The sequence below is a fragment of the Vanessa tameamea genome, chromosome 19 (genome assembly GCF_037043105.1).
Source record: "Vanessa tameamea isolate UH-Manoa-2023 chromosome 19, ilVanTame1 primary haplotype, whole genome shotgun sequence".
Lineage (NCBI taxonomy): Eukaryota > Metazoa > Arthropoda > Insecta > Lepidoptera > Nymphalidae > Vanessa > Vanessa tameamea.
Genome location: NC_087327.1, coordinates 11,475,778 through 11,496,219, shown reverse-complemented (window position 1 = coordinate 11,496,219; position 20,442 = coordinate 11,475,778). Strand labels below are relative to the sequence as shown.

Genomic DNA, 20,442 nt, shown 5'->3' with positions numbered 1-20,442 from the left:
GTGAAGAGTATTTATGTATAGATGTTTCTTATATAATGATGCAAAAATTTTAAATTATTCTAAATTTAATTAAATTTTATAAAATCATAGGCACCATATATTCAATAGAGACAAATCAATTTTTTAGTATATTTATTGTTTGAATTAAATAAATAGGAAATTATGTAGAAATGTAGATTGCAGTTCAATGCATGGTCACTTGTTTTTTGGATGTTGTCTGCACCAAATCATCATTAATAGCGTATAATAGCGAATGACAATAGACTCTAAGCTCCAATGGGGCCCCCATATAAATAAATTGACGAATAGAATCAGCTCTGCAGCCTATACGGTAAATAAAAAAAAAAAAATTAGACTTTTGACTGATGTGGATACAGCTCGCCTTGTGTATTTCAGTTATTTCCACAGTATAATGTCGTATGGCATCCTACTCTGGGGTAATGTAGTTGACCTTAATACCATTTTTGTACTGCAGAAGAGGGCTATTCGTGCAATTTATAACCTGGGCCCAAAAGCTTCGTTAAGAGGTAAATTTAAAGAAATTAAAATAATGACTGTCGCTTCTCAATTTGTTTTTGATAATGTTATGTATGTGCGCAAAACCATAAATGATTTTCCAAGAAATTGTGACGTACATTCTATTAATAGTAGGAACAAGAATAAACTTGTTACTCCAAGTACTCGATTACACAGGGTTTGTAACTCTTTTTTGGGGCAATGTATATATGAGCGCTCGGCCGTGCTGCCATCTAGTTTCAATGTATGTAACAAATCAAAACAAAACTATATCCATGGGCGTTCGCCGTGCTGCCATCTGTTGTCAATATATGTAACAAATCGAATAAAACTTATAATCTGTAAAGCGACATCTATCAACTAATTTGGGACTTAATAATACAGGAAATATTATTATCTACTCTTAGAAATAAAGTAAGTAAAATGTAGAATAATAAATTGTAATTCATATTTTAGAATCAATCTTAGATAATACTAAGTTATATTTCTTATTTTGGAATGTAGAATGTATCAAGCAAGTCATTAACATTTGTTTTGTACCTATGGCGTTAAGCCTATGATTTCCGGGCAGATTTATTATAATAAGTAAGGAATTAAATAAATTAAGATTTAATAGAAGTTTTGGTTATGGCAATTATTAACTAAAACTGTTTAAATAATTTAGAAATATAAATATGATTTCTTTTTGTCAAGAAATATGTAAATTTGATTTGTCCGGTATATTTTTAATTTTAATTTAATTACAATATATTTCGATTTTTAATTAAGGTCAAAAATAATTTTATATTATTTTTTATTATTATAAGTCATTAATAGTTATTATGTTTGTAACAAAATAAATATGGTCTTGTTGTTGATATAAAAAACTGGATGTCGTAGTTTAGTTAGTAGAAAAGTAAGTACAGGCGGGCATTCCTCGGACAATTGTAGAACTATTCAGACCATTAAATTTATTAATATAAAAAGTGTTTTTCTGCAACATGCACCCCGGGGAGAATCCTGGCGAATCGCCGACATACACGTTTCTACAACAGGATCCCAGAAAACGTTCAAAATTATTCAATTATAAAATTCAAAAGAATCGTTAAAGAGCGTTCGTGTGCTAAAGGATATTACAACACTAATGACTTTTTAGTTGACTGCACACCTTGGGAATGAAATGATCGCCTCCAGGCTGTTTCAAATAACTAATATACTATAAAAAAAGTTCTATTCTTCTCAGGTCCGAGGTGTTAAATTCCGAACCGGTGGTAGATTTTTGACTATCAATAAGCAAGTGTAAACACTTCTATATTGAATAAAGACAGGAATTTTATTAATTCTGCGACTTTTTGTTTAGAAGAAAACGGTCACGTCGATACCCGCTCCGAAGCCGATTTAGCTGAGGCTAGCTGGGATAAAGAAGCTTTTTCTTATTCTTAGATTTATGTCTATTAATCTTTTATCTTGTCAATAAAAGCTATTACAGAATCATCACAGGTTGTGATCGAGTCAGATAAACTCATTGTGCCTTGTAAATGTAGAATCGGAAACGAAAACAATAAAGGAGTTACGTTACTAAATAAAGGATAAACAACATTTTGTATAGCGTTTTATTACAACGACATCTTTCATTTTTAATTTTACAACCTTCTTTACAAATATAAAATCGTATCGATCAATCTCTCAATAAGACACAAAATTATTTACTCTCAATTAAATCACTCTTTTTAACATTATTTACAAAAATACATATTTACAAAACACGATCATACTACAATAAATAAGGCGGCGAGGCGGGCCGACGGCGACGGTCGCTCGGTACTCTAGGCTAAGCTACGCTAGGCTAGTCCCTACGTAAGGCTAGTATCACACTAGACGAGCACCGTGAGGCGCTCGGGCGGCGGGTGGCGCGCAGGCGGTGGCTCCGGCGGCGGCAGCGCGCGCTTCGTCAGCTCCTTGTCACGGGGCGGTGTGTTGTTGCGAGCGTCCGCGTTCTGTGCTTTGTACAGCGAGTGCGCACGTGGCAGTTCGTCGGCCTCCCGCGGCGGCCGTTCCTCTCGCAGCGGATTTGCATAACGACGAAGATTCTCTTCATTCTGCAAATTGTTGGACTTCTCCTCGTCGCGCCGTCGCGTGCGCTCCTCAGCAGCGGCGGCGGCAGCGCGTCGTCTTCTTATAAATAAAACAGCTCCCACTCCTGCTCCTAGTAAAAAAAATGTGGCACCAGCGGCGAGTGCAAGCAACGCACCACCCGCCCCACCTGTAGTAGCGGCAGCTTCTGCGATGGCAGCGCGCGGTGTAGGCTGCGCCCCGTGCTCGACTCGCAAGCGCAGTGCCGCAGCTAGCAACGCATGGTGAGCGAGTCGACGACGTGCTATAAGTTCGCTGAGCGCACGCACTGCTGCAGCAAGAGCACTGATTCCCTCAGCGTCCTCTTCTTCTCCAGCCCACTATGAAAATAAAATAAATTAATTCCTTCCTAAGAATTACAATCATTACTTACTTGAGATAAGATTTATACGGGTGGGACAGTAATTTTGTAACGACCAGAAATAGAAACCTGTAAAATGAAAGTGTTAATGCCTTCTAAATACTAACCAGAGCTAGGTCAAGTGCATCGTCATCTGGCGCGAGATCACACAGCAGAGTCAGCGGCGGAGCGGGCGGGGCGCGGTCTGCCAGCGCAGCAGCCAGAGCACGACGCAGCGCGGCGCATGCGCGCTCCACATGCGCCCCCCGTGCGAGCCTCTCCCTTGCCAGCCGCAGCTCCGCTCGCGCACAGCCGGGAGGCGGCTGAGTGCGAGCGCCCGGCCAGCACGTAGACGGTGCGGGAAGAGCGGGAGGCTCTACTCTGCGTCCTGATACGCGCCGGCATTCTCCAAGCGGCGCGCAGGGAGCGCGCAGACACAATGACGGGGCAGCGGGAACGCATACCTGAAATAACATACATACGTTTATAGTTACTTAATAATATTTTTCACAAATATTAAAATAGAACTTTCTTGCATGTTTAGCTGCGCTATTACCTCATCGGTTCGGCAAGGGAGAGCGGCGGGCGCGAGGCAGTCGGGCAGGCCGCACCACAAGCGCGTGCAGGCCGGCGCACCGGCTACGCAACGGCACGCGTTACAGCCCCACCACCACGTGCCATTGTCGGAGCCGCACGCGCCCGGGGTCTCACTTGTCTCCGCGACACCTTCACCACCGTTCTCACTGCCTTCGACAGCTTCACCACTCTCTGCTCCGAGACCGGCAATTACTACAAATAATGACAATATATATTATATAAGTTAAACTCGAGGGTGCTAGAATCTTTCGATACAAACTGTATCGTCCTCGTATGGGAACTATAAATTGCAATTGTTTATTTTTCAACATGGTGGTAATATTAAGATCTCTTCAATTACAATAGTTAACTATTGAACTTACGTTCTAGACAGCGTCTCGCCAGACGTGCTGGTGGAGGTGGACAAATGCATCTGGCCTGAGAGCCAGAAGCTGTGCAAGTCGCCGGTGATGGGCAAGGAGGATCGCATGTCGACGTGGTGCAGTCAGAGCCCGTCCATCCTGGAGCGCATTCGCAAGCCCACCAGCCCGAGCCGCCGACGCAGCGCGCTCCATTACGGCAAGGTGACGATGCGCATCCGTCCGCCGCCCGCTCACAGCGCGCGCCACCCCACCCCGCACGACAAACACATGCCCATGTGTTTGAGTTGCCCCCCACGGCTACGCAGGAGCCTCCATGTAGACACGTACACGGAACACTGCCAGAACCGGCTGGCAGCGGAACGACGGCAGTTTGAGGAGGAACGGATGCAACTGGAGCTACCTACAAGAGACAGGTTTGTATTTGGTAGTACGTTTCGTTGGTGTATAGGTCATGCCATGTCTGTTTGTGCTTGAGTACTGCAGATCTTACCGGTGGTGTAGTGGGTAGGTCGCATATGGTACCAGCCCAGCCGGGTGGACAGGCACAGTGAGTGACAACGGGGATGGAGGGCAGAGGGTCACGTACACACGTACCACCATTTATGCAAAGAAGCTCACATCGTGGCTCCTCACGCATCGTACAAGTTTCACCTGCGCAGAAAATGATTATTTATTTGTAATTACATAATATTCTATTTTACCGTTTTATTGTTATCAAGATATTTTTATGATGCCAAAATATGAGTTCACACGTGAGTGAATCATAAAAAAAAATAGGAATACTGTAACACCACACAGAAAATTGGTTCTTCTGATAGTAATATTTGGGCTTGGGCTCTACGACGTAAATGACGTAACTGTACTTTTACTGATTTTAAATAATCTTCGCGAGTTTTGAATACAATACAAACAGATGAACCTTCCTTGAGGAAGTTCTTTATTACATTAGTATGATGTGAATTTTAGTATCGATATACTGACCAGTCCACCCCTCGAGGCAAATGCAGGTAAACCCCGTGGGGCTTGAGACGCAGCTACCGTTGTTGTGGCATGGATTCGGAGAGCAATCGTCTAATTCTGCGATGAACAGTAAAGCATTTAATTTAACATACATTACCAATTAACATTTTAAATAATCTTAAAGATACTAACGATCTCGCGCTGCGCGTTGCGTGCAATTCTTTCCGGTCCAGCCGGGCGCGCAGTGGCAATAGTAGTCGCTCTGCGCCGTGTAGCAAGGCGCTCCGTTAGCGCAGGGCGAACCGGCGCAATGATCCCGGTCGTCCTGGACAGATTTCATCTATGTATTGTAGATGTACTTTCATGCAATGTGCACCGTTACATCGTTGTTTCAATTTATGTTAGTTCAGGAGAAGCACTCACCCAACAGTAGCGTCCAAGACAGGAGGTCAGCTATAAGCAGAGGGATGTTAGTGTTTTAGTGCGGCTGCGAAAGTTAATTAGATAGAGTTTTCGTTTCTGCAATACGTATTATCGTTTTTAAATAATATTTGCTCACATTAATAACATTGCAAAAATGAATTGAAGAGAAGACATGGGTTATATTAATAAAATGTACAGAAATATGTTAGGAGAGTAGAAGAAGATTCAAAGAGCTATATGACGGGACACACCTCACAATCGGTGCCTGAGAAGCCGACTGGGCATATACAACGATAAGCATCGAGTAGATCCACGCACTCGCCGCCATTACGACACGGCCTCGAAGCACAGTCGTCCACGTCACGGGCACAGGTGCGTCCCGCGTATCCCGCCGCGCATGCGCAATGGAAGTCGTCCACTAGGTCGATGCATGTAGCACCGTTCAGACACTGTCCAGTGCAGTCGTCGACGTTGAGCTCGCAGTCGCGCCCCGTCCAGCCCGCTAAGCAAGTGCAAGCGTAACCTCCAGCTGTATTGTTACATGAGGCTGCGTTAACACACGGGCCTAAAGCACCTTCAGCAGCACCATTTTCAGCGCATTCGTCGACATCTGTCAATAAAAATATTAGTTAAATATGTTATTGTTTTAAAATAAAGCGTTATAAGAGCCGTAAATTCCTTACCATCTACACATGTGGGTCCAGACCAGCCGGGGGCACACTCGCACAGAAACGCGTCAAGTCTGTCACGACAAACGGCACCATTGCGACAAGGTGCGCTGGCACAGTCGTCCACGTCAGCATCGCATCGTGCTCCAGTCCACCCGCGCTCACAGGAGCACACAAATCCTGCGGGTGCAGCTGCCAGGGAACATGTGCCGTGTGCACAAGGCTGCGGAGCGCACGGATTATCCACACGCTCGCAGTCGACACCAGAAAATCCCTCGGCACACGTACACAAGTATTGGTCTGGTGCAGTATTTTCACAAGTACCTCCGTGTTGGCAAGGTTCATGCGTACCACAGTAGTTGAGATCTGTTCAAAAGTATTGATGACATTATAAATTTTGTAATATAATTTTGAGATACTTTGTATCATTAAATAACATTTTATATACTTCAGATAAAATACCTTGGTCGCAGAGAATTCCTCCCCAATTAGTATCACAGGTGCAGTCCCAAGATGAGCCGTTGCAGTAACCGTGCTTGCAGCCCGGGTACGGCTGGCACTGGGAGCAGAGGTCGCCTCGCCAGCCGGGACGACAACTACATTTTAAATTATTGACAATTAAAGAAAGCATGCAACACAAAGAAACGCAATTTTTAATTGTAACAGAAAAACACTCACAGACATTCGCCAGGTTTATCGCACCGGCCGTGCGTTGGATGACAACCTTCTTTGCACACAGCTGCAATGAATAAGATAAAAGCTCATAAGCCAATCTAAAACCAAAGAATCCAACAAGTCAAGTCCAAAGACATACGTTTCTCGCAGTTGTCGCCCTGCCAGCCTGGGAGACAGCGTTTGTCTCCTGTAGCGGAACACGAGTAGTGGCCGAACTTATCGTCGCGAGGCCGACAAAACGTAGTGCATGTGGTGTTGTAGTAGTTGGGCTGGCACGTAACACGGACCCGGTACGCCACGGCGGCCGCCGCGCCCGCGTGCCTTAGCGCGTGCCACTCCGCGCCTGGCTCCACGATGCCCGACCACCACGCCTCCTCGATCAAGCCCGTTTCTTCTACGAAATACGTTACATGTAACAAATGGGCACAACAAGTAATATTTATTTGCAACAAAACGACACTCACCAGGATCCGTGTAGTTGTAGTCGTCGTAGGCTTGTAAGATGAGTGTGAATGAACGCTGTAAATGCATAGAATTGATTTCCATTAAAACAGAATATATGAAGAAGCAATTATATTATTATGATTGACAAAAGTGAATTACTAACGGTCCATCGAAATGAGAACGGGAGCGAAAGGGTGTAGAGTGGATCGGCGAGCGTGAAGGAATCGGTTCCCAGTACAGGCGACGCCGCGCGGCCGAACGAGCAGGCGCCGGGCGCGGCCGCAGACTGATACTCTTTGAGGCAGAGGGCAAAGCGCGTGCGGCACGGGTGTGCGCATGTGCCACCAGCAGCCACCGTGCCTGCACCGGGTGGAGCGGCGAGCGGGGCAGGTGCGGGAGCGCCACCGCCGCCGCAGCATACACCCGAAGCCAGCTGCAGCCGGTAATTGGAGAATTCGAGGATCTGCAGCTCGAACACGCCCGCCCCCGCCGCGCACTAAGTGACAAAAAATAACATTTAAATATCAAAAGTAAACTAACTAATAGAATTTTAAAATTAAAAAGAGAAATAGTATGTATTCATTCCATAAAATGTTAACGTCATTTACGTTGTTTTCTTGATATAGTTAGCATGCTTTGTTCATCGATGCTTGTCACAGAGGTACGCCTGAGTGCAAGTGTCACCTTTAAAGATTAAAGTAGTAAGTTCAGTATGTATGTAGTAAGTATATTTATGAAATAAATAAATATTAAAATTACTTCGAGTCGTTGATCCCGCGTTCCCCGCGGCCGTGGGACTTTTATTAGTAGTCTACTTTGCCTACATGGACTCATGACTTTTATATCTTCTAACCGTCAACGGAACTACTTAAACTTTCACCTTAATAAGAGAAGAGTTCTTTGTCATGCTGTGGGTCCTACCGTACCGACCCTACTCGACATTTCTGTATTTCCCACGACTAAAAGATGTCGTAATCGCAGTTCATACGAAAAGAATATTCGATAAATGAATAAGGTATAGTTTTAGCACAGTCTACCTACATTTAGGTAGAAGAAATTATTAGAACGCAAAACATTTAGGTCCAACTAATCATCTCCATCTCCTATAAAAAGCTCAATTTTAGTAGCAGGACCGTGCTCTCGGCACTCGCATTGTTTATTATTTAAATCTATTGCTCTGATATTCGATACTTCATTGCGCGCCGGCTTCGCAGCGTCTCGGTCGAGTGAGGTGAGAGGCGGCTGGAGAGCCCGGCGCCGCCCACCGCCCCTCGGTCGGCCTACTGGTAATTTCTTTAACTATTTGCTCTCTATTGCTATGTATACAGTCAGAAAACTAATATTGTATCAACGTGTTGACAATTAGAGGTAACGTAAAAGTTATATGAGGAGCTATGTTTGGAAAATGTTACGAATTCAATTGATATTTTAATGGTATTGAGATATATAAAAATGTATCTTGGGCAGTAGGCAGGCAGGCTTGGCCCGTCAAAAGTATTCATCGGTGAAAATACAGAATAATAACGATTACATAAATATGGTTTAGGGAAAACAAAAACACTTAAAATAAAAATTAAATATCGTTCTGTCGCGTTACGTAGTGAGTAGTGATATAATAAGTGATAGTGCGTAGTGGTGGGGGTGGGGAGCTCCGCCCGCCCGCACGACGCCCAGCACTCACGACTCACTCCTTCCTCCATTCGCCGCCGCCGGCAACACCGGTGATGTTAACTTTGACCGTTCACCACACCCTCGACTATAAGCTCTTTATTCTATTACAGGCATCGAGTATCAGATGGTCGATTCATCTCGAAGAATGTTTTATTACGAAAATTGATTTCGTCAATCTGGCATTGTATACACTGGTTAAATTCGATTGAAAATATTCGTACAATTTTTTTGAAAAATATCAACAAAAACTAAATAAGTTATTTTAAAGGATCGTTTTTCATTTCAGATCAGATTTCAAAAAAAAAAAATGAAAAACCCCAGTGCGCTTAATTTCCTTTAACGTAAAAACTGAAACTATATTACACAAGCTGCCCATTCCACGGTAACAATTATGATTTTATACGTAAAAATAGGACGAACTCCTCATTTTTCCCGCGACAACCAAATGTTGCAAATTAACAATTGTATAAAAAAAATACCCGACTAATCTTTTCGTAGGTACGTAGGTACTGCAGGTATGTTTACTCTTACGGCGCTCGTTTATTCAAAATCTAAATATTCTTTATTCGAGTAGGCTCATAAATGAGCATTTGAATCGTCTTGATAGAATGTTGAATGTAAGGCACTAGTTCGGAAAGTAGATTCTACCGAGTGGAACCGGCTAGTTTTTTTTATATATGTATATATGAGTGAACGACAATATATATATTTAAAAGAAGTGTAAAATTGATATGACGTTGTCTAATTTCATAAGATAAACTAGTAGTTCACAGATATCGCTGACTTTTCGGTATACATTTAACAGCTACAAATCTCTCATACAAAGTTCGTTTCAAAATCGCTGGGCCGACAACTCCTCTCCCTCTGTAGCTTAATGCGTAAGCTACATCTTTATCTGAAAATATATGCCACATATTAAGTTGCTATATAACTTATGCATATCTGACCCGAAACTATAAAGTAAAATACTTAATATAAAATCCATATCAATCGGATTAACAGTTTCTGCTTCTTACCTCTTTAAAATATTAAATTGATTTAATATTAATTTAAATAGTAAAAAAATATTAAATAGTAGTCAATGCTTTTGTTTTGACTGTTTTTAACAAAACACACAGCTCTTAGATCTCGGAACAGCTAGACATTTTCTTCAAGAAGACGACGACGACAGCGCTGACACAGGAGGCGCCGTGTGGCGTTGCGTAAAACTAATAACTCGATGTACGTTTTACTAAAGGGTCCGAACTAAAGGTACCGAAATAAATTTAAAATCGTCAATAAACTAGCGGGTTTTATTTTCATTTCATTTCATTGTAAACTGCAAGTCACTCATCTACATTTGGCACCAAAATTATGAAACTACTGCTCTAACCGGCCAGTAACTTCTTTTCGCTGACTAAAATTAATTTGTTTGTAAAATTGTTAAAATTTAGTGAATTGCAATCAAGAATCCTCTTAAATTTTCTGCACAACCGATGTTTTATTTGCAGCTGTCGTCCCATTATTATCACAAATTCTCGTTTCACCCGAACGACATCGTTACGAGCAGTTATTTCCTATTTATTTGATCCGGTAATGTTGTTATTATTATTATTGTCACAGCCTGTCACAGCTACAAAGGGTATCTACCATTAAAAAAAAGCGTTGAGTTCTGGAATCCAACTTGGAAGAGGAATGGTACTCCTATTTGGGACACGGTTGCACTCATTGAATACCTACCGAAAGAAATTTCGACTGCTTCGAGCAACTTTTTATTTATTTTGTTCTAAAAAGTAAAGCAATAAAACTTTTTCTAACGACTGGAGAACAACATATAAAATCTACTCATTGATTTGATATAATTTAATTAAAGAATGTCTTAACATTTAAGTGTTTTTTTTTTTTATCTCGTGTAAAACGTTGACGGAAAAATATAGGTACCATAGCACTGCCTATAAATATTACACAGTTTACAATGACATCAGTAGTCTCAGCATGTCTGAACCCGTTCGCGCGCGACGCAGCCTCGATAAATGTGTTCGATAAACAAACGATAGACTATAAAATTAGCCACAACCAAATGATTAATATAAATTGGACAATTTCAAATTGTAAAAGTCATTTTAGTAAAGTAGTTTTTTACGCTCATGGCGCATGAAAAAGTGTGTATCAAAACACTATCATAATTCGAAGGTACGACAATATTGCACGACCGTCATATCAGGCGCAGATCCAACTGCCGCCACCGGCCTTTTATTGAGAATGTCTTAACAGAAACCTTCATTAAGAACTTGTTCTAAATCTGCATCCGTATAACCTATCCATTAGACCTATCGGTCTAATCTATAGCATTATCATGCAATTTATATCATTAACAACATAATATTAAGAATAAAAATGGTACGTAATAAATTTATACAGCCATTGTGAGGATCCGACCTTGAATAGATTAAAGTGAAACGAAACCGTTGTAATGCACTTCGGTCTGCATCACATGCATCGTACAATATTTATCATTACTCGCGTACAATACTTTATAGTGCGTTACATATGTGTATATTTGTTAACTAATACTCTTTACTGTCTCCCACACTATTCAGGTTAAAATAGTTTAAGCGAGACGTTATACTGCGTACTGATATTAATTTATCAAAAGTTATATTTGTTTTAAGATTAAAATAATCACGTAAAAAGAATTATAAATTTGAATAAAAAATTTCATTCGTTCTCATGTTCTCATGAAATGGCGACATTCCACGAAACTCTGCTCCCATTTACGAGTGTACGACATGAGAATAATCAAATCTAAGTAGATTATTTAAATTTGTAAAGTCAATCACTGAGATTTAATATTCAAATATTCAACTTCGGAGATAGTATCTCGTTAAGATAATTATTAATAACTCAACGTTGATCACGGGACCGAATGAAAAGAAAAAATACTTGTTCGAGATGTACATATTTGCCACACATTATAACGAAACCGGCAACATTAGCATACTATATCTATTAATTGCCAAATATTTGTTGTTCATAATTGTTATCGATGTGTAGTTTAGGAGTTGACACATTCACGAGTAACGGCTCACGCACACGGAGTCTTCGCTAATGAGACGCGGAGTTGTCCAAAGCGCTGGTTTTGTCGGTTGTCACGAGAAAATGAGTTAACGGGTCTCATCTACACGCTCGTGCGAACATGTTAACAAGTTAACAAATTACGCGGACGCGCTGAACTCTCTACGGTGCTACGAATTCCAAAACACCGACAGTAGTTGTGTTATTCCGTTGCCGCTAACAAAAGATTTCAACGCGCCTTCGCCGCTACTCGTTTTGTATTAAAATGAAACAAATACTCTATATGAAGCAAAAACAACTACGTTAAAGATCATTCTGGATATAAAAATTAAAAATATATATTCTTTTAGAAATTGCTGACGCGTATTCATTGTCTGTACAATACAATACTCCGGGATGACCGTAGAGATATCAGATTCATAAGCAACTACAAGGCAACAGAATGTTACATTGTGAAAATCTTAACTCAAGTCTACTGCTGTAAAATTTTTCAGTGGGACACCCAAAAACTTTAGGACCTCATGAACTACTTCAGTAGTACTAGTTTCCGGCCACTAAATCAACGAGGCAGCCACATTGTCTTATATTGTCTAAATTATGAAGAAGCTTTCTCAATATATTCACAGTTGTTCGCTCTTTTTAATCGCACATTAATAACATTTCGGGTCGACGTGTTGGCGAGTAGTTTGTTGTTGTTAATAACGCTCAGAGTGCCGACTGCAATTATAAAACGATTATTACAATTGCGCTTCTTCTTTCCGAAAGCGTCGCGATCTGAATAAATAAATACTCACGTGATTCTGTAGTTTAAATTGAAACAAATACAAAAGATGTATCATGTTACAAACAGAGTTTAATGAAACCAATCTAAATAAAAATATACTTTACGTTTGGAACTCTGATTCTACCGAGAGAGGCAGTAAGAATCTGAGTAGGTAGTTGCGCTTGGCGAGCAACCACACGAGCACGGCCGTCAACGTGCCTGTACTAACACCACTTCTTTTGGTGTTCTGTCTGCTTGTTGAGTGATATGAATTATTTATTGCTATTATTCAACGTAAGATTTAAATTTATTAATTGGCTACGTTTTAAGTTATAGTTAATCAATAATTAACCAAATATAAAAGTGATCAGGAAGTCACGAATCAGACATTTTATCATTAAACTTTATTACGGACATAAACAATTTTTAAAATGAGATGAATATACGTTTAATGAAGTAATAAAAAGATAACACGATTTGAATGGTTCGTTATTTGAAATCTGCCAAAGGCGGTGTGTGTCGGCCCTCGGCAGTGTCGGCATGCAAAGTGACGGCGAGCAGTGGCGAGTGTCGGCGAGGCGCATGAATATGCATGGCGTGCGCTCACTCGCTCAGCGACTCTGCCATAAATGGTCGCGCAGATTTTCCCACGGATTCGCTACTCGGTGACATGACATAAGGATGTCATATCAATAACGAGATCAATTGGCGGAGGCGGTGAATGACATTAAGTGCGCGGACGAGTTTCGTTACCTCACTTTATTTCATTTTTGCTGAGTTCATTCGATTTTTCGAGTATGAAGAAAATTTAATATTTGTTTTTAATTAAAGCGCTTATTCAATAAACTTTTACAACAGGACGGCGAGCATGTTAAGCTATAATAAGTATGATGTCGATACCCATAGGCATTGTCACTGAAAGAAATGGTAACTTTTACTAATCTCACCCTCAGTTCGCTGCCTACGATGAGGACTGAGATGTTATGTCTCGTGTGCCCTTAGTTACACTAACTGACTTAAACTAAAGATAAGTTACCGGTAAAATAATTGTTAAATATGAGTTTCCTACGCACACTAGTTTACACAAAGTCTTACTACTAGCGAATTTTAAGTTTATGGATACGTCGGGTAACGTAACACTTGCGATGAAACCAAATTTTAATATGATATATTTTAAGTCAGTTTGAAGGCAGTTTAAAAACTAAGAAGGAAACATCAATAACTCTTCCCTACGCAAATACATCCTCAGATTATACATATTACTTGTCTTTAAAATCCTCTAGTAAATAACCACTAAACATACTCTTATCATAAAATGAGTCAAAATTCCACAAAACATTTATTTTCCGTTTACAAAATGTACATTATTTTAGATTAATTTTCTTCTGGTTCAGAATTTGTTTTAAATGAGAATAATGAGTCAACATAAGTCTAAAATATGAGAATCATTATAAATGTATATTAAACGGGTTATTACGAATCGAATCGTCATATATTCAAATAAATGTGATATACCGCTATGACGACCAGTAACTGACGGGTGAGTGTGGGGCGAGTCCATACAGAGTTCGATCTTAATGTAATATTAAAGTTATGGTCATAACTAGAATATTTATAGCGATACTTTCGATAATTCTCAAGAATTGTTTAAATATCTGTGAGGAGAGCCTGTGAACGGATGCGCCCGCGCCGCGCGCCCGCCGAGGAATTCTGACTGGTGCCTATTTTGCCTTCCATTGTGACAGGAAATAGTTAAACTCGTACCTTCGCGACCAATGCCATGTCGTTTACTCTGTTTACTCCCTTAACCATGGACATATTGAGAGTTTCTAATTCTTGCTGAAAATATTTCAACTCGAGTGCTAGTGAGATATTTAATACATGTAAATATATTCATTGGAAGGCTCCGAGCGACTCCTAGCGAGCGTCACTTCGGCGAGCGGCGGACGCGGCTCCCAGCGTCAATGACCCGCGTTATTCACATTTACTACAATAAATACGACTGCTTCTAATATTTGTTCTTTAATTAAGTCGTTACGAGAATTCAATGACGAAAAAATTTTTATTTTCATTTATAATTTTAATAGTTTAGAAACATTATACTTCAATTTATAATATTTGTTATTAAATAATACTTTAAATTAAGTTTTTTGCTTGAAACCGTAATTAAATAATGCACGGCGACTTGTATTTATTATTCATTAATTTATTGTGAGAGTTTCTTACCGATCAAGCTCCCGAATAATAAGTTTAATATTAAATTTTGCGAGAGGCGTTCAATGCTTGTATTAAGATGGAGTGACTCTACTGCACTCTACTGAACCGCACGATATTTTTGTTTATTTCTAGAGCAACCGAATTCTCATTATTTATAGGTACTTGGCGAGGAAAGTTTGGCAAACAAGGAGTATAAGTGGGCAGTCAGCGATCGAGGTGGCGGAGATTGATGACTGCGGGCGTGGGGAAAGCGGGAAGGCGATAAGTGCTTTATTCTCACCGCGAAGCACTTTGAGTTTTAAAATCTCATTTTTTCACTTCAATGATAGTAATATCCGTTGTCGGCGCAGCGGTCGGTTGCTCGAATAAATATTGTTTTACATTTATTGGTGCTATTACTTTGAACGTTTAGTGGATAACAAATCTAAAACAAATACTACTAATAACAGTTATACTCATGAAATAATTTGTTACGATCTTGTGTTCTCGGCAGATTTCTTAAGCATTAGCAACATTCAAAATATGTGGTGTACTATGTCACTGGTGAGCTAGAGTTATGCCCGGAAGCGTATTAGTGTTCTTTTTGAAGGATGAGTGAGCCAGTCATAATTAATTCACAAGGGACATAACGTCTTAGATCGAGTAGTTGTCGGTGTTTTTCTGATTTAGAGTTAATATATTTAAAAATGAGAATATCGGTGAGTGATAAGACCAGTTAAAATATTATGCTATGTGTTATTATGTTTAAAAAGTTTGAGTCTCCAATCGTAGGCTTTCTGTCGTGTTATGAAACAATTAATTAATTCAGCCAATTTCAATTCTCATTTTAGTCTTCAATATAATTATTAATTGCCATCTTTAAATAAGCTATTTCGAATAAATAATAATATTATATATTATTATAATATAAAAAATCATCATGTCTCATGAAAATGTTTTGAATAACTATAGTTATAATACCCGTAACTAGAATGTGGTAAGGCCAACTTAAAACTTATTTCGAAATCAATTTTTAAAATATCATAAATGGCTATTTAGAATTTAAGTCGAAAATTAATTTTACGGCTTCAAATGTGTTTTTCCATTTGATAAATTATAATCTTATCCGAATGACGTCTATTAACAGCCGCTGTCCCCTATATCTCTACTTTCTTAACGGTAGTGGTCGCTTGGCTTATCAACTAAACTCAAAAAGTTGAATGAGATTTATGTCCTAAAAACCTAAAACATAATTTTGTTTCGTCTATATTTCTTCGTTGCTGGGACTGACCACACATGGACACGTGACGATGTTATTGTGCCTAATTGAGTATATTATGCGGTTACGGGCAGCGTGAGAGGTTGCGCACGCGCACCTTCACGTCACCTGTCTGTCCGTATTTGCGATATACTTTGATTTTAGAACAGCATACTATTATAGGCATTACCATAGCGTCTCTTTAAGCCACTGATTGTAGTTTTTGGAATGTGTGTAACAGTGTGCCAGAGGAATATTTCTATAGTCACCATAGATGTCACTAAACATCGTGCTTATTAATTTTACTGCTCTGACTAACATTAAAAATAAATCTAAACAACGTAACGTTCGCAAGCTTCTACTGCGATAACATGTAAGCTCTACGAATGTTCCAATTTGCATGTATAATTATTTATTTATGCCATCGTTATACATCTAAGTGTATACGCCCGACCATCGCTGGTCGTGTAACGGGGAAGGCATCACAATACATTTAAATTATGTAAGTATGCGGCTCTCGTTCACAGAGATCTCACAAAAGCTGGAATTAGACTCATCGTCCGGTATTCTGCTCACGTACTGACTGGAGCGTAGAACGGATTTCGATTAAAGACAGCAACGCAGCTCGGAGTATATTTAAGAATAGAGTTAATCCGTACTTGTGCCAATACATTATGTAGTTCCCTGGTGTGGTGTGTGACGATGGATTGTGTGTGTGTAATGTGTCGAGTGGTGCGTGGTGATGGTGAGCGTGCTGTGGTCAGCGGTGGACGTACTTGCAGGCAGCAGGCGAGGGCGAGGGCGAGCAGCAGCGGCGCGTGCCGCGCGGCGCACGGGCGCATGGGGTCAGCGAGGCGCGGGGCGCCAGCGGCGCGCTCGCTGAGGCGCTCGCCGCATGCCGCCGCGCACCACCACCGCGATCTTCGTACCGGCACACTGCACTGCACTGTCCACAATTGCACTGCCCGGTCAGCCGTTCCTGGGCCACTGTCGCGTCGTAAGAGTGTCACGGGTCGCGTGTCGCAGGTCGCGTGTCGCGCGGATCGTAGTCGCGCGCGGAGTGCAAGAGCCGTGCGTTCACCGCGGGGCTTCGTTCGGGACTGCGCGCCCCGCCCCGGGCTCCCGCGCGTCACTCGCGCGCCACAGCCACCGCTCTCCTCCCAGACACTATGCGATGGACGAACTAAGATTACATTTCACGACTTCTATATAATTTAAAGATAACTATTACTTTGCGAGAATTATGCATATTTATAAACAGCAGTAAGTAGTGGGTTGCTTTATCTTCATATGTAAATAAATAGGAATAATAACACATTCTCGTTAAAAAGTTACGAGACGATGCAGGCAGACGATTGTAAGTTTATATTTTAATCTTTAATTGATTTATTTCGATGTAATGAAGTTCGATGGAAGTATTCATCTTTTGTATCTGGGTCGAGAGCCGAGACCTGAGTGTGAATAACATTCATATAATCAAATCATAATTTTAAAAAAGAAACCGCTATGTCATAATATGTATATGTATATAAACGATTAAAATAAGTATTTGCAGGAGGAAACGCATTGATTACACAAAGCGTAGCAAAGTGCTTAATTATAATAAGTGTAATCATCGATAAGAGGGACGTAGAAGATAAATCGCATTTCATTGTTTCCGTTCAGGGGAAGTACTCTTGTCAATATTTGGTTAACACGCATTACATATTAACGTGTTACGAGATCATTTAATGTTTTGGATTTCCAATACTAATGCGGACGCGCCAGTGTGTCGCGGCCTAACGAATGCTATTGTGCAGGCAATCAGCTGTCAGCGTCGATGGACTTCGACCAAAAGTTAAGCGTTCAATGCGTTATGAGAGGAAGGAGATAAGTTGATTGTTATCGAGGACGTGTGAAATAATAAGTATAAATGTATACATATTTAGATTTAAGTTAAAAGCCTGTTTAATTATATTAAACGTTGAACTGTGGAATGTATCGCGCTCACATCGAACCTGCTGGAGAACTCCGGTGCGACCAAACCGACGGCCTCCGAGACAGGAACCGAGACGAGTCATATCTTGATCCGGACACAAAAAATATTTATAAAAGGCATCTCAGCGAGCAGCTTCATTATGAACTTTGAAATGCTTTCAGGTCGAAACTTGGTGATATAGTTTGGATCAACATTGACTTATAATATTAAACGTATTATTTTGGATTACATTTAATAAAAATACGAATAATATTACGAGCGACCCTAAGCAATACAATAACTACAAACTCAGGCTTTAATTACTGTGCGCTGACAGGTTATCCCGTCCGATGGAGGGCGAACTTCCTAAAATAAACAAAAGTTTAAAGTAGCTTAAGGCATAGTTAGTACTCGGTATGTCTGCAATTGTCGTGCACCGGCTAATGGTCGTGTGTTGAGAGCTAGCGACTAGAGGAGGGGAGGGGGTTGGGGGAGAGGGGGATGTACATTCGAATACACTAGCGAGTGGCAGATAAATGGGCGGAAGGACGCGGCGACGCGCGACGCCAACCCGATACACATCCGTCGTGAGCAGATACTGAGTTCTCTGCTCGTCTGCAGTAACCGGGACCAGACTTCTTGCGATCGAGAGTTTTTTAGTTGTAAAATTATATCCCATGTCTTCTAAAGTGACTTTATTTTCCTGCGTGTAACAGTGTTTATAAAGTTTCAATCGTTTCCGGAAAATATATTGTCACTTTCTTTCTAAGTATGACTCTCCGCATGACTCCGGTGAGTTTCATTGTGCCTGTATTCATAAGAAACATTTTTCTCTAGTTCGCTGCGCGGACGGAGGGCGGACGGCTAGCGGCAGCGCTGACGTCATCTTATCATCTAAATTCGATCGACCTCCCGATACAATAAAAACGATATCATTATTTCCCCAGCGGCGGCTTCTCCGACTTTCGACGTTAATAAATAGCGCCCTAAACAAGACAACTTCACAAATTGTCTCTCCATTACGCTTCTTCGCGAACATCCATGAATTTTGAACTTTGTCACGGAACGAAGTGAATCGGTAATGCATTGTGTTGCGAGGCTGACATGTCCCGTGTGATGCGTCATAAAGCTGGGTCGTAATATATTGGAAATAGAAAGATTGTGGTTAATTTAAGCGCGCAGGTTTTACAAGCGTCACCGAATTCGAGCACGGAGGAGGCAAAGTGAATAAATTACAATGTTTGTCATTACGTACGCGTTTGCTGATTCAATTTCGTTATTATGAGGCCCGGCCTTATTACCGGCCATATTTCTTTATCAATAAAGTAATGTCTGAAAGTATAGAACTTCCATTACCTAACAGTTATTCATATTTAAATGAAACCTGCATAATTTCTAACTTCTATCTCATTTTATTAATTTAACAACTAATAACATTAGATCACTCACAAATCTAAATCAAGAGACGTTTTTAAGCACATTTTACAGAATTGTATTAAATGTAAGCTGCAGCTGGTTCATGTACGACGTGCAGGCAATCAGCTGTCAGGTTCTTGTTTTTGGAATGTAGTCCGAGAAGAACCGACGTGGAAATCAGTAGTCTCTTCCAACATTTATAATAAGAAGTTACGTCAGTTAAATACAATTATATTTGTACAATACATGTATCCTGCCTGAAAGTCAACAACTATTCGCTCCAAACCTTTTTATTAACTATATAAGCTCGTGTTGAATAATATACCTTGTTTATAAATGTTTTTAACAAACTATTGGAATTTATGAATCAACAAAGTTAAAAATATTTGCGGAATTTTACAATAGAAACGAATATCTTCGGAAACTTGGCGTTTTAAGCTTATCCTTACTTATGAAGACGAGATGTCTTCATACAGCGACAATCACTGATTCTATCAAAGTGATTAATAATGCTATACGTCACATTGTTGGAAATATATTGTGACGCAACAGTGAGTATTCCTACTTTGCTAAAAACATTCCGAAGGGAGTCTCCAGGTCCACGATTATAAATAGACCTGACTGCTCTCTTTTGTAAAATGAAAACAATTTCAATATTTTCATAATACTATGAAAATAACAAAAACATACTAGACAAGCGGTATTAGTATCAGTTTTCCAGCTTTTCCAACCGCGAATGCGACGGAGCTGAGTCTGTTGGGGACGATAAATGAGGATTCCCCTGTAGCTCAGAATCTATTGTTATTCCTAAAAACGCGGCGGCATCAGTTACATTAAGCTCATTACTGTTTAATGATATATTATAATTTTGCTACTTGAAGAGAATATCCGTGCAGATGGGCATCAGTTCATCAGTTGAAAATCTGCTATTCCGACCTTGGCCGATAAAAAAAGCATCTATATATAGATAATGATGAAGGATGTAAAAATAGATATGTTCCTTTTTTTATAGACAAGTTAATTTGTTTTA

General features: G+C 40.3%; 1 protein-coding gene across 1 annotated transcript; it reads right to left on the bottom strand.

Moving 5' to 3' along the window:
- Positions 1–2,090: 2,090 nt before the first annotated feature.
- Positions 2,091–17,207, bottom strand: LOC113393833 (protein serrate). Its single transcript, XM_026630914.2, has 15 exons — positions 16,816–17,207; positions 7,261–7,593; positions 7,118–7,172; positions 6,793–7,047; positions 6,657–6,717; positions 6,441–6,574; positions 5,994–6,344; positions 5,562–5,920; positions 5,080–5,212; positions 4,909–5,004; positions 4,418–4,578; positions 3,928–4,327; positions 3,525–3,757; positions 3,097–3,432; positions 2,091–2,948 (listed from the first exon to the last, which is right to left on the bottom strand). The coding sequence occupies exons 1-15, from the start codon at positions 16,879–16,881 to the stop codon at positions 2,370–2,372; spliced, it is 3,552 nt and encodes a 1,183-aa protein (XP_026486699.2). The 5' UTR covers positions 16,882–17,207; the 3' UTR covers positions 2,091–2,369.
- Positions 17,208–20,442: the final 3,235 nt, after the last annotated feature.

Bases quoted from the DNA above. Each gene is read 5' to 3' on its own strand.
- LOC113393833 (XM_026630914.2), bottom strand. From the start codon at position 16,881: ATGCGCCCGTGCGCCGCGCGGCACGCGCCGCTGCTGCTCGCCCTCGCC. The intron at 5,921-5,993 runs GTAAGGAATTTA...TTTTATTGACAG, and splicing joins TGGACCCACATGTGTAGATG to ATGTCGACGAATGCGCTGAA. The intron at 4,328-4,417 runs GTAAGATCTGCA...TGTCTCTTGTAG, and splicing joins ACCTACCCACTACACCACCG to GTAGCTCCAGTTGCATCCGT.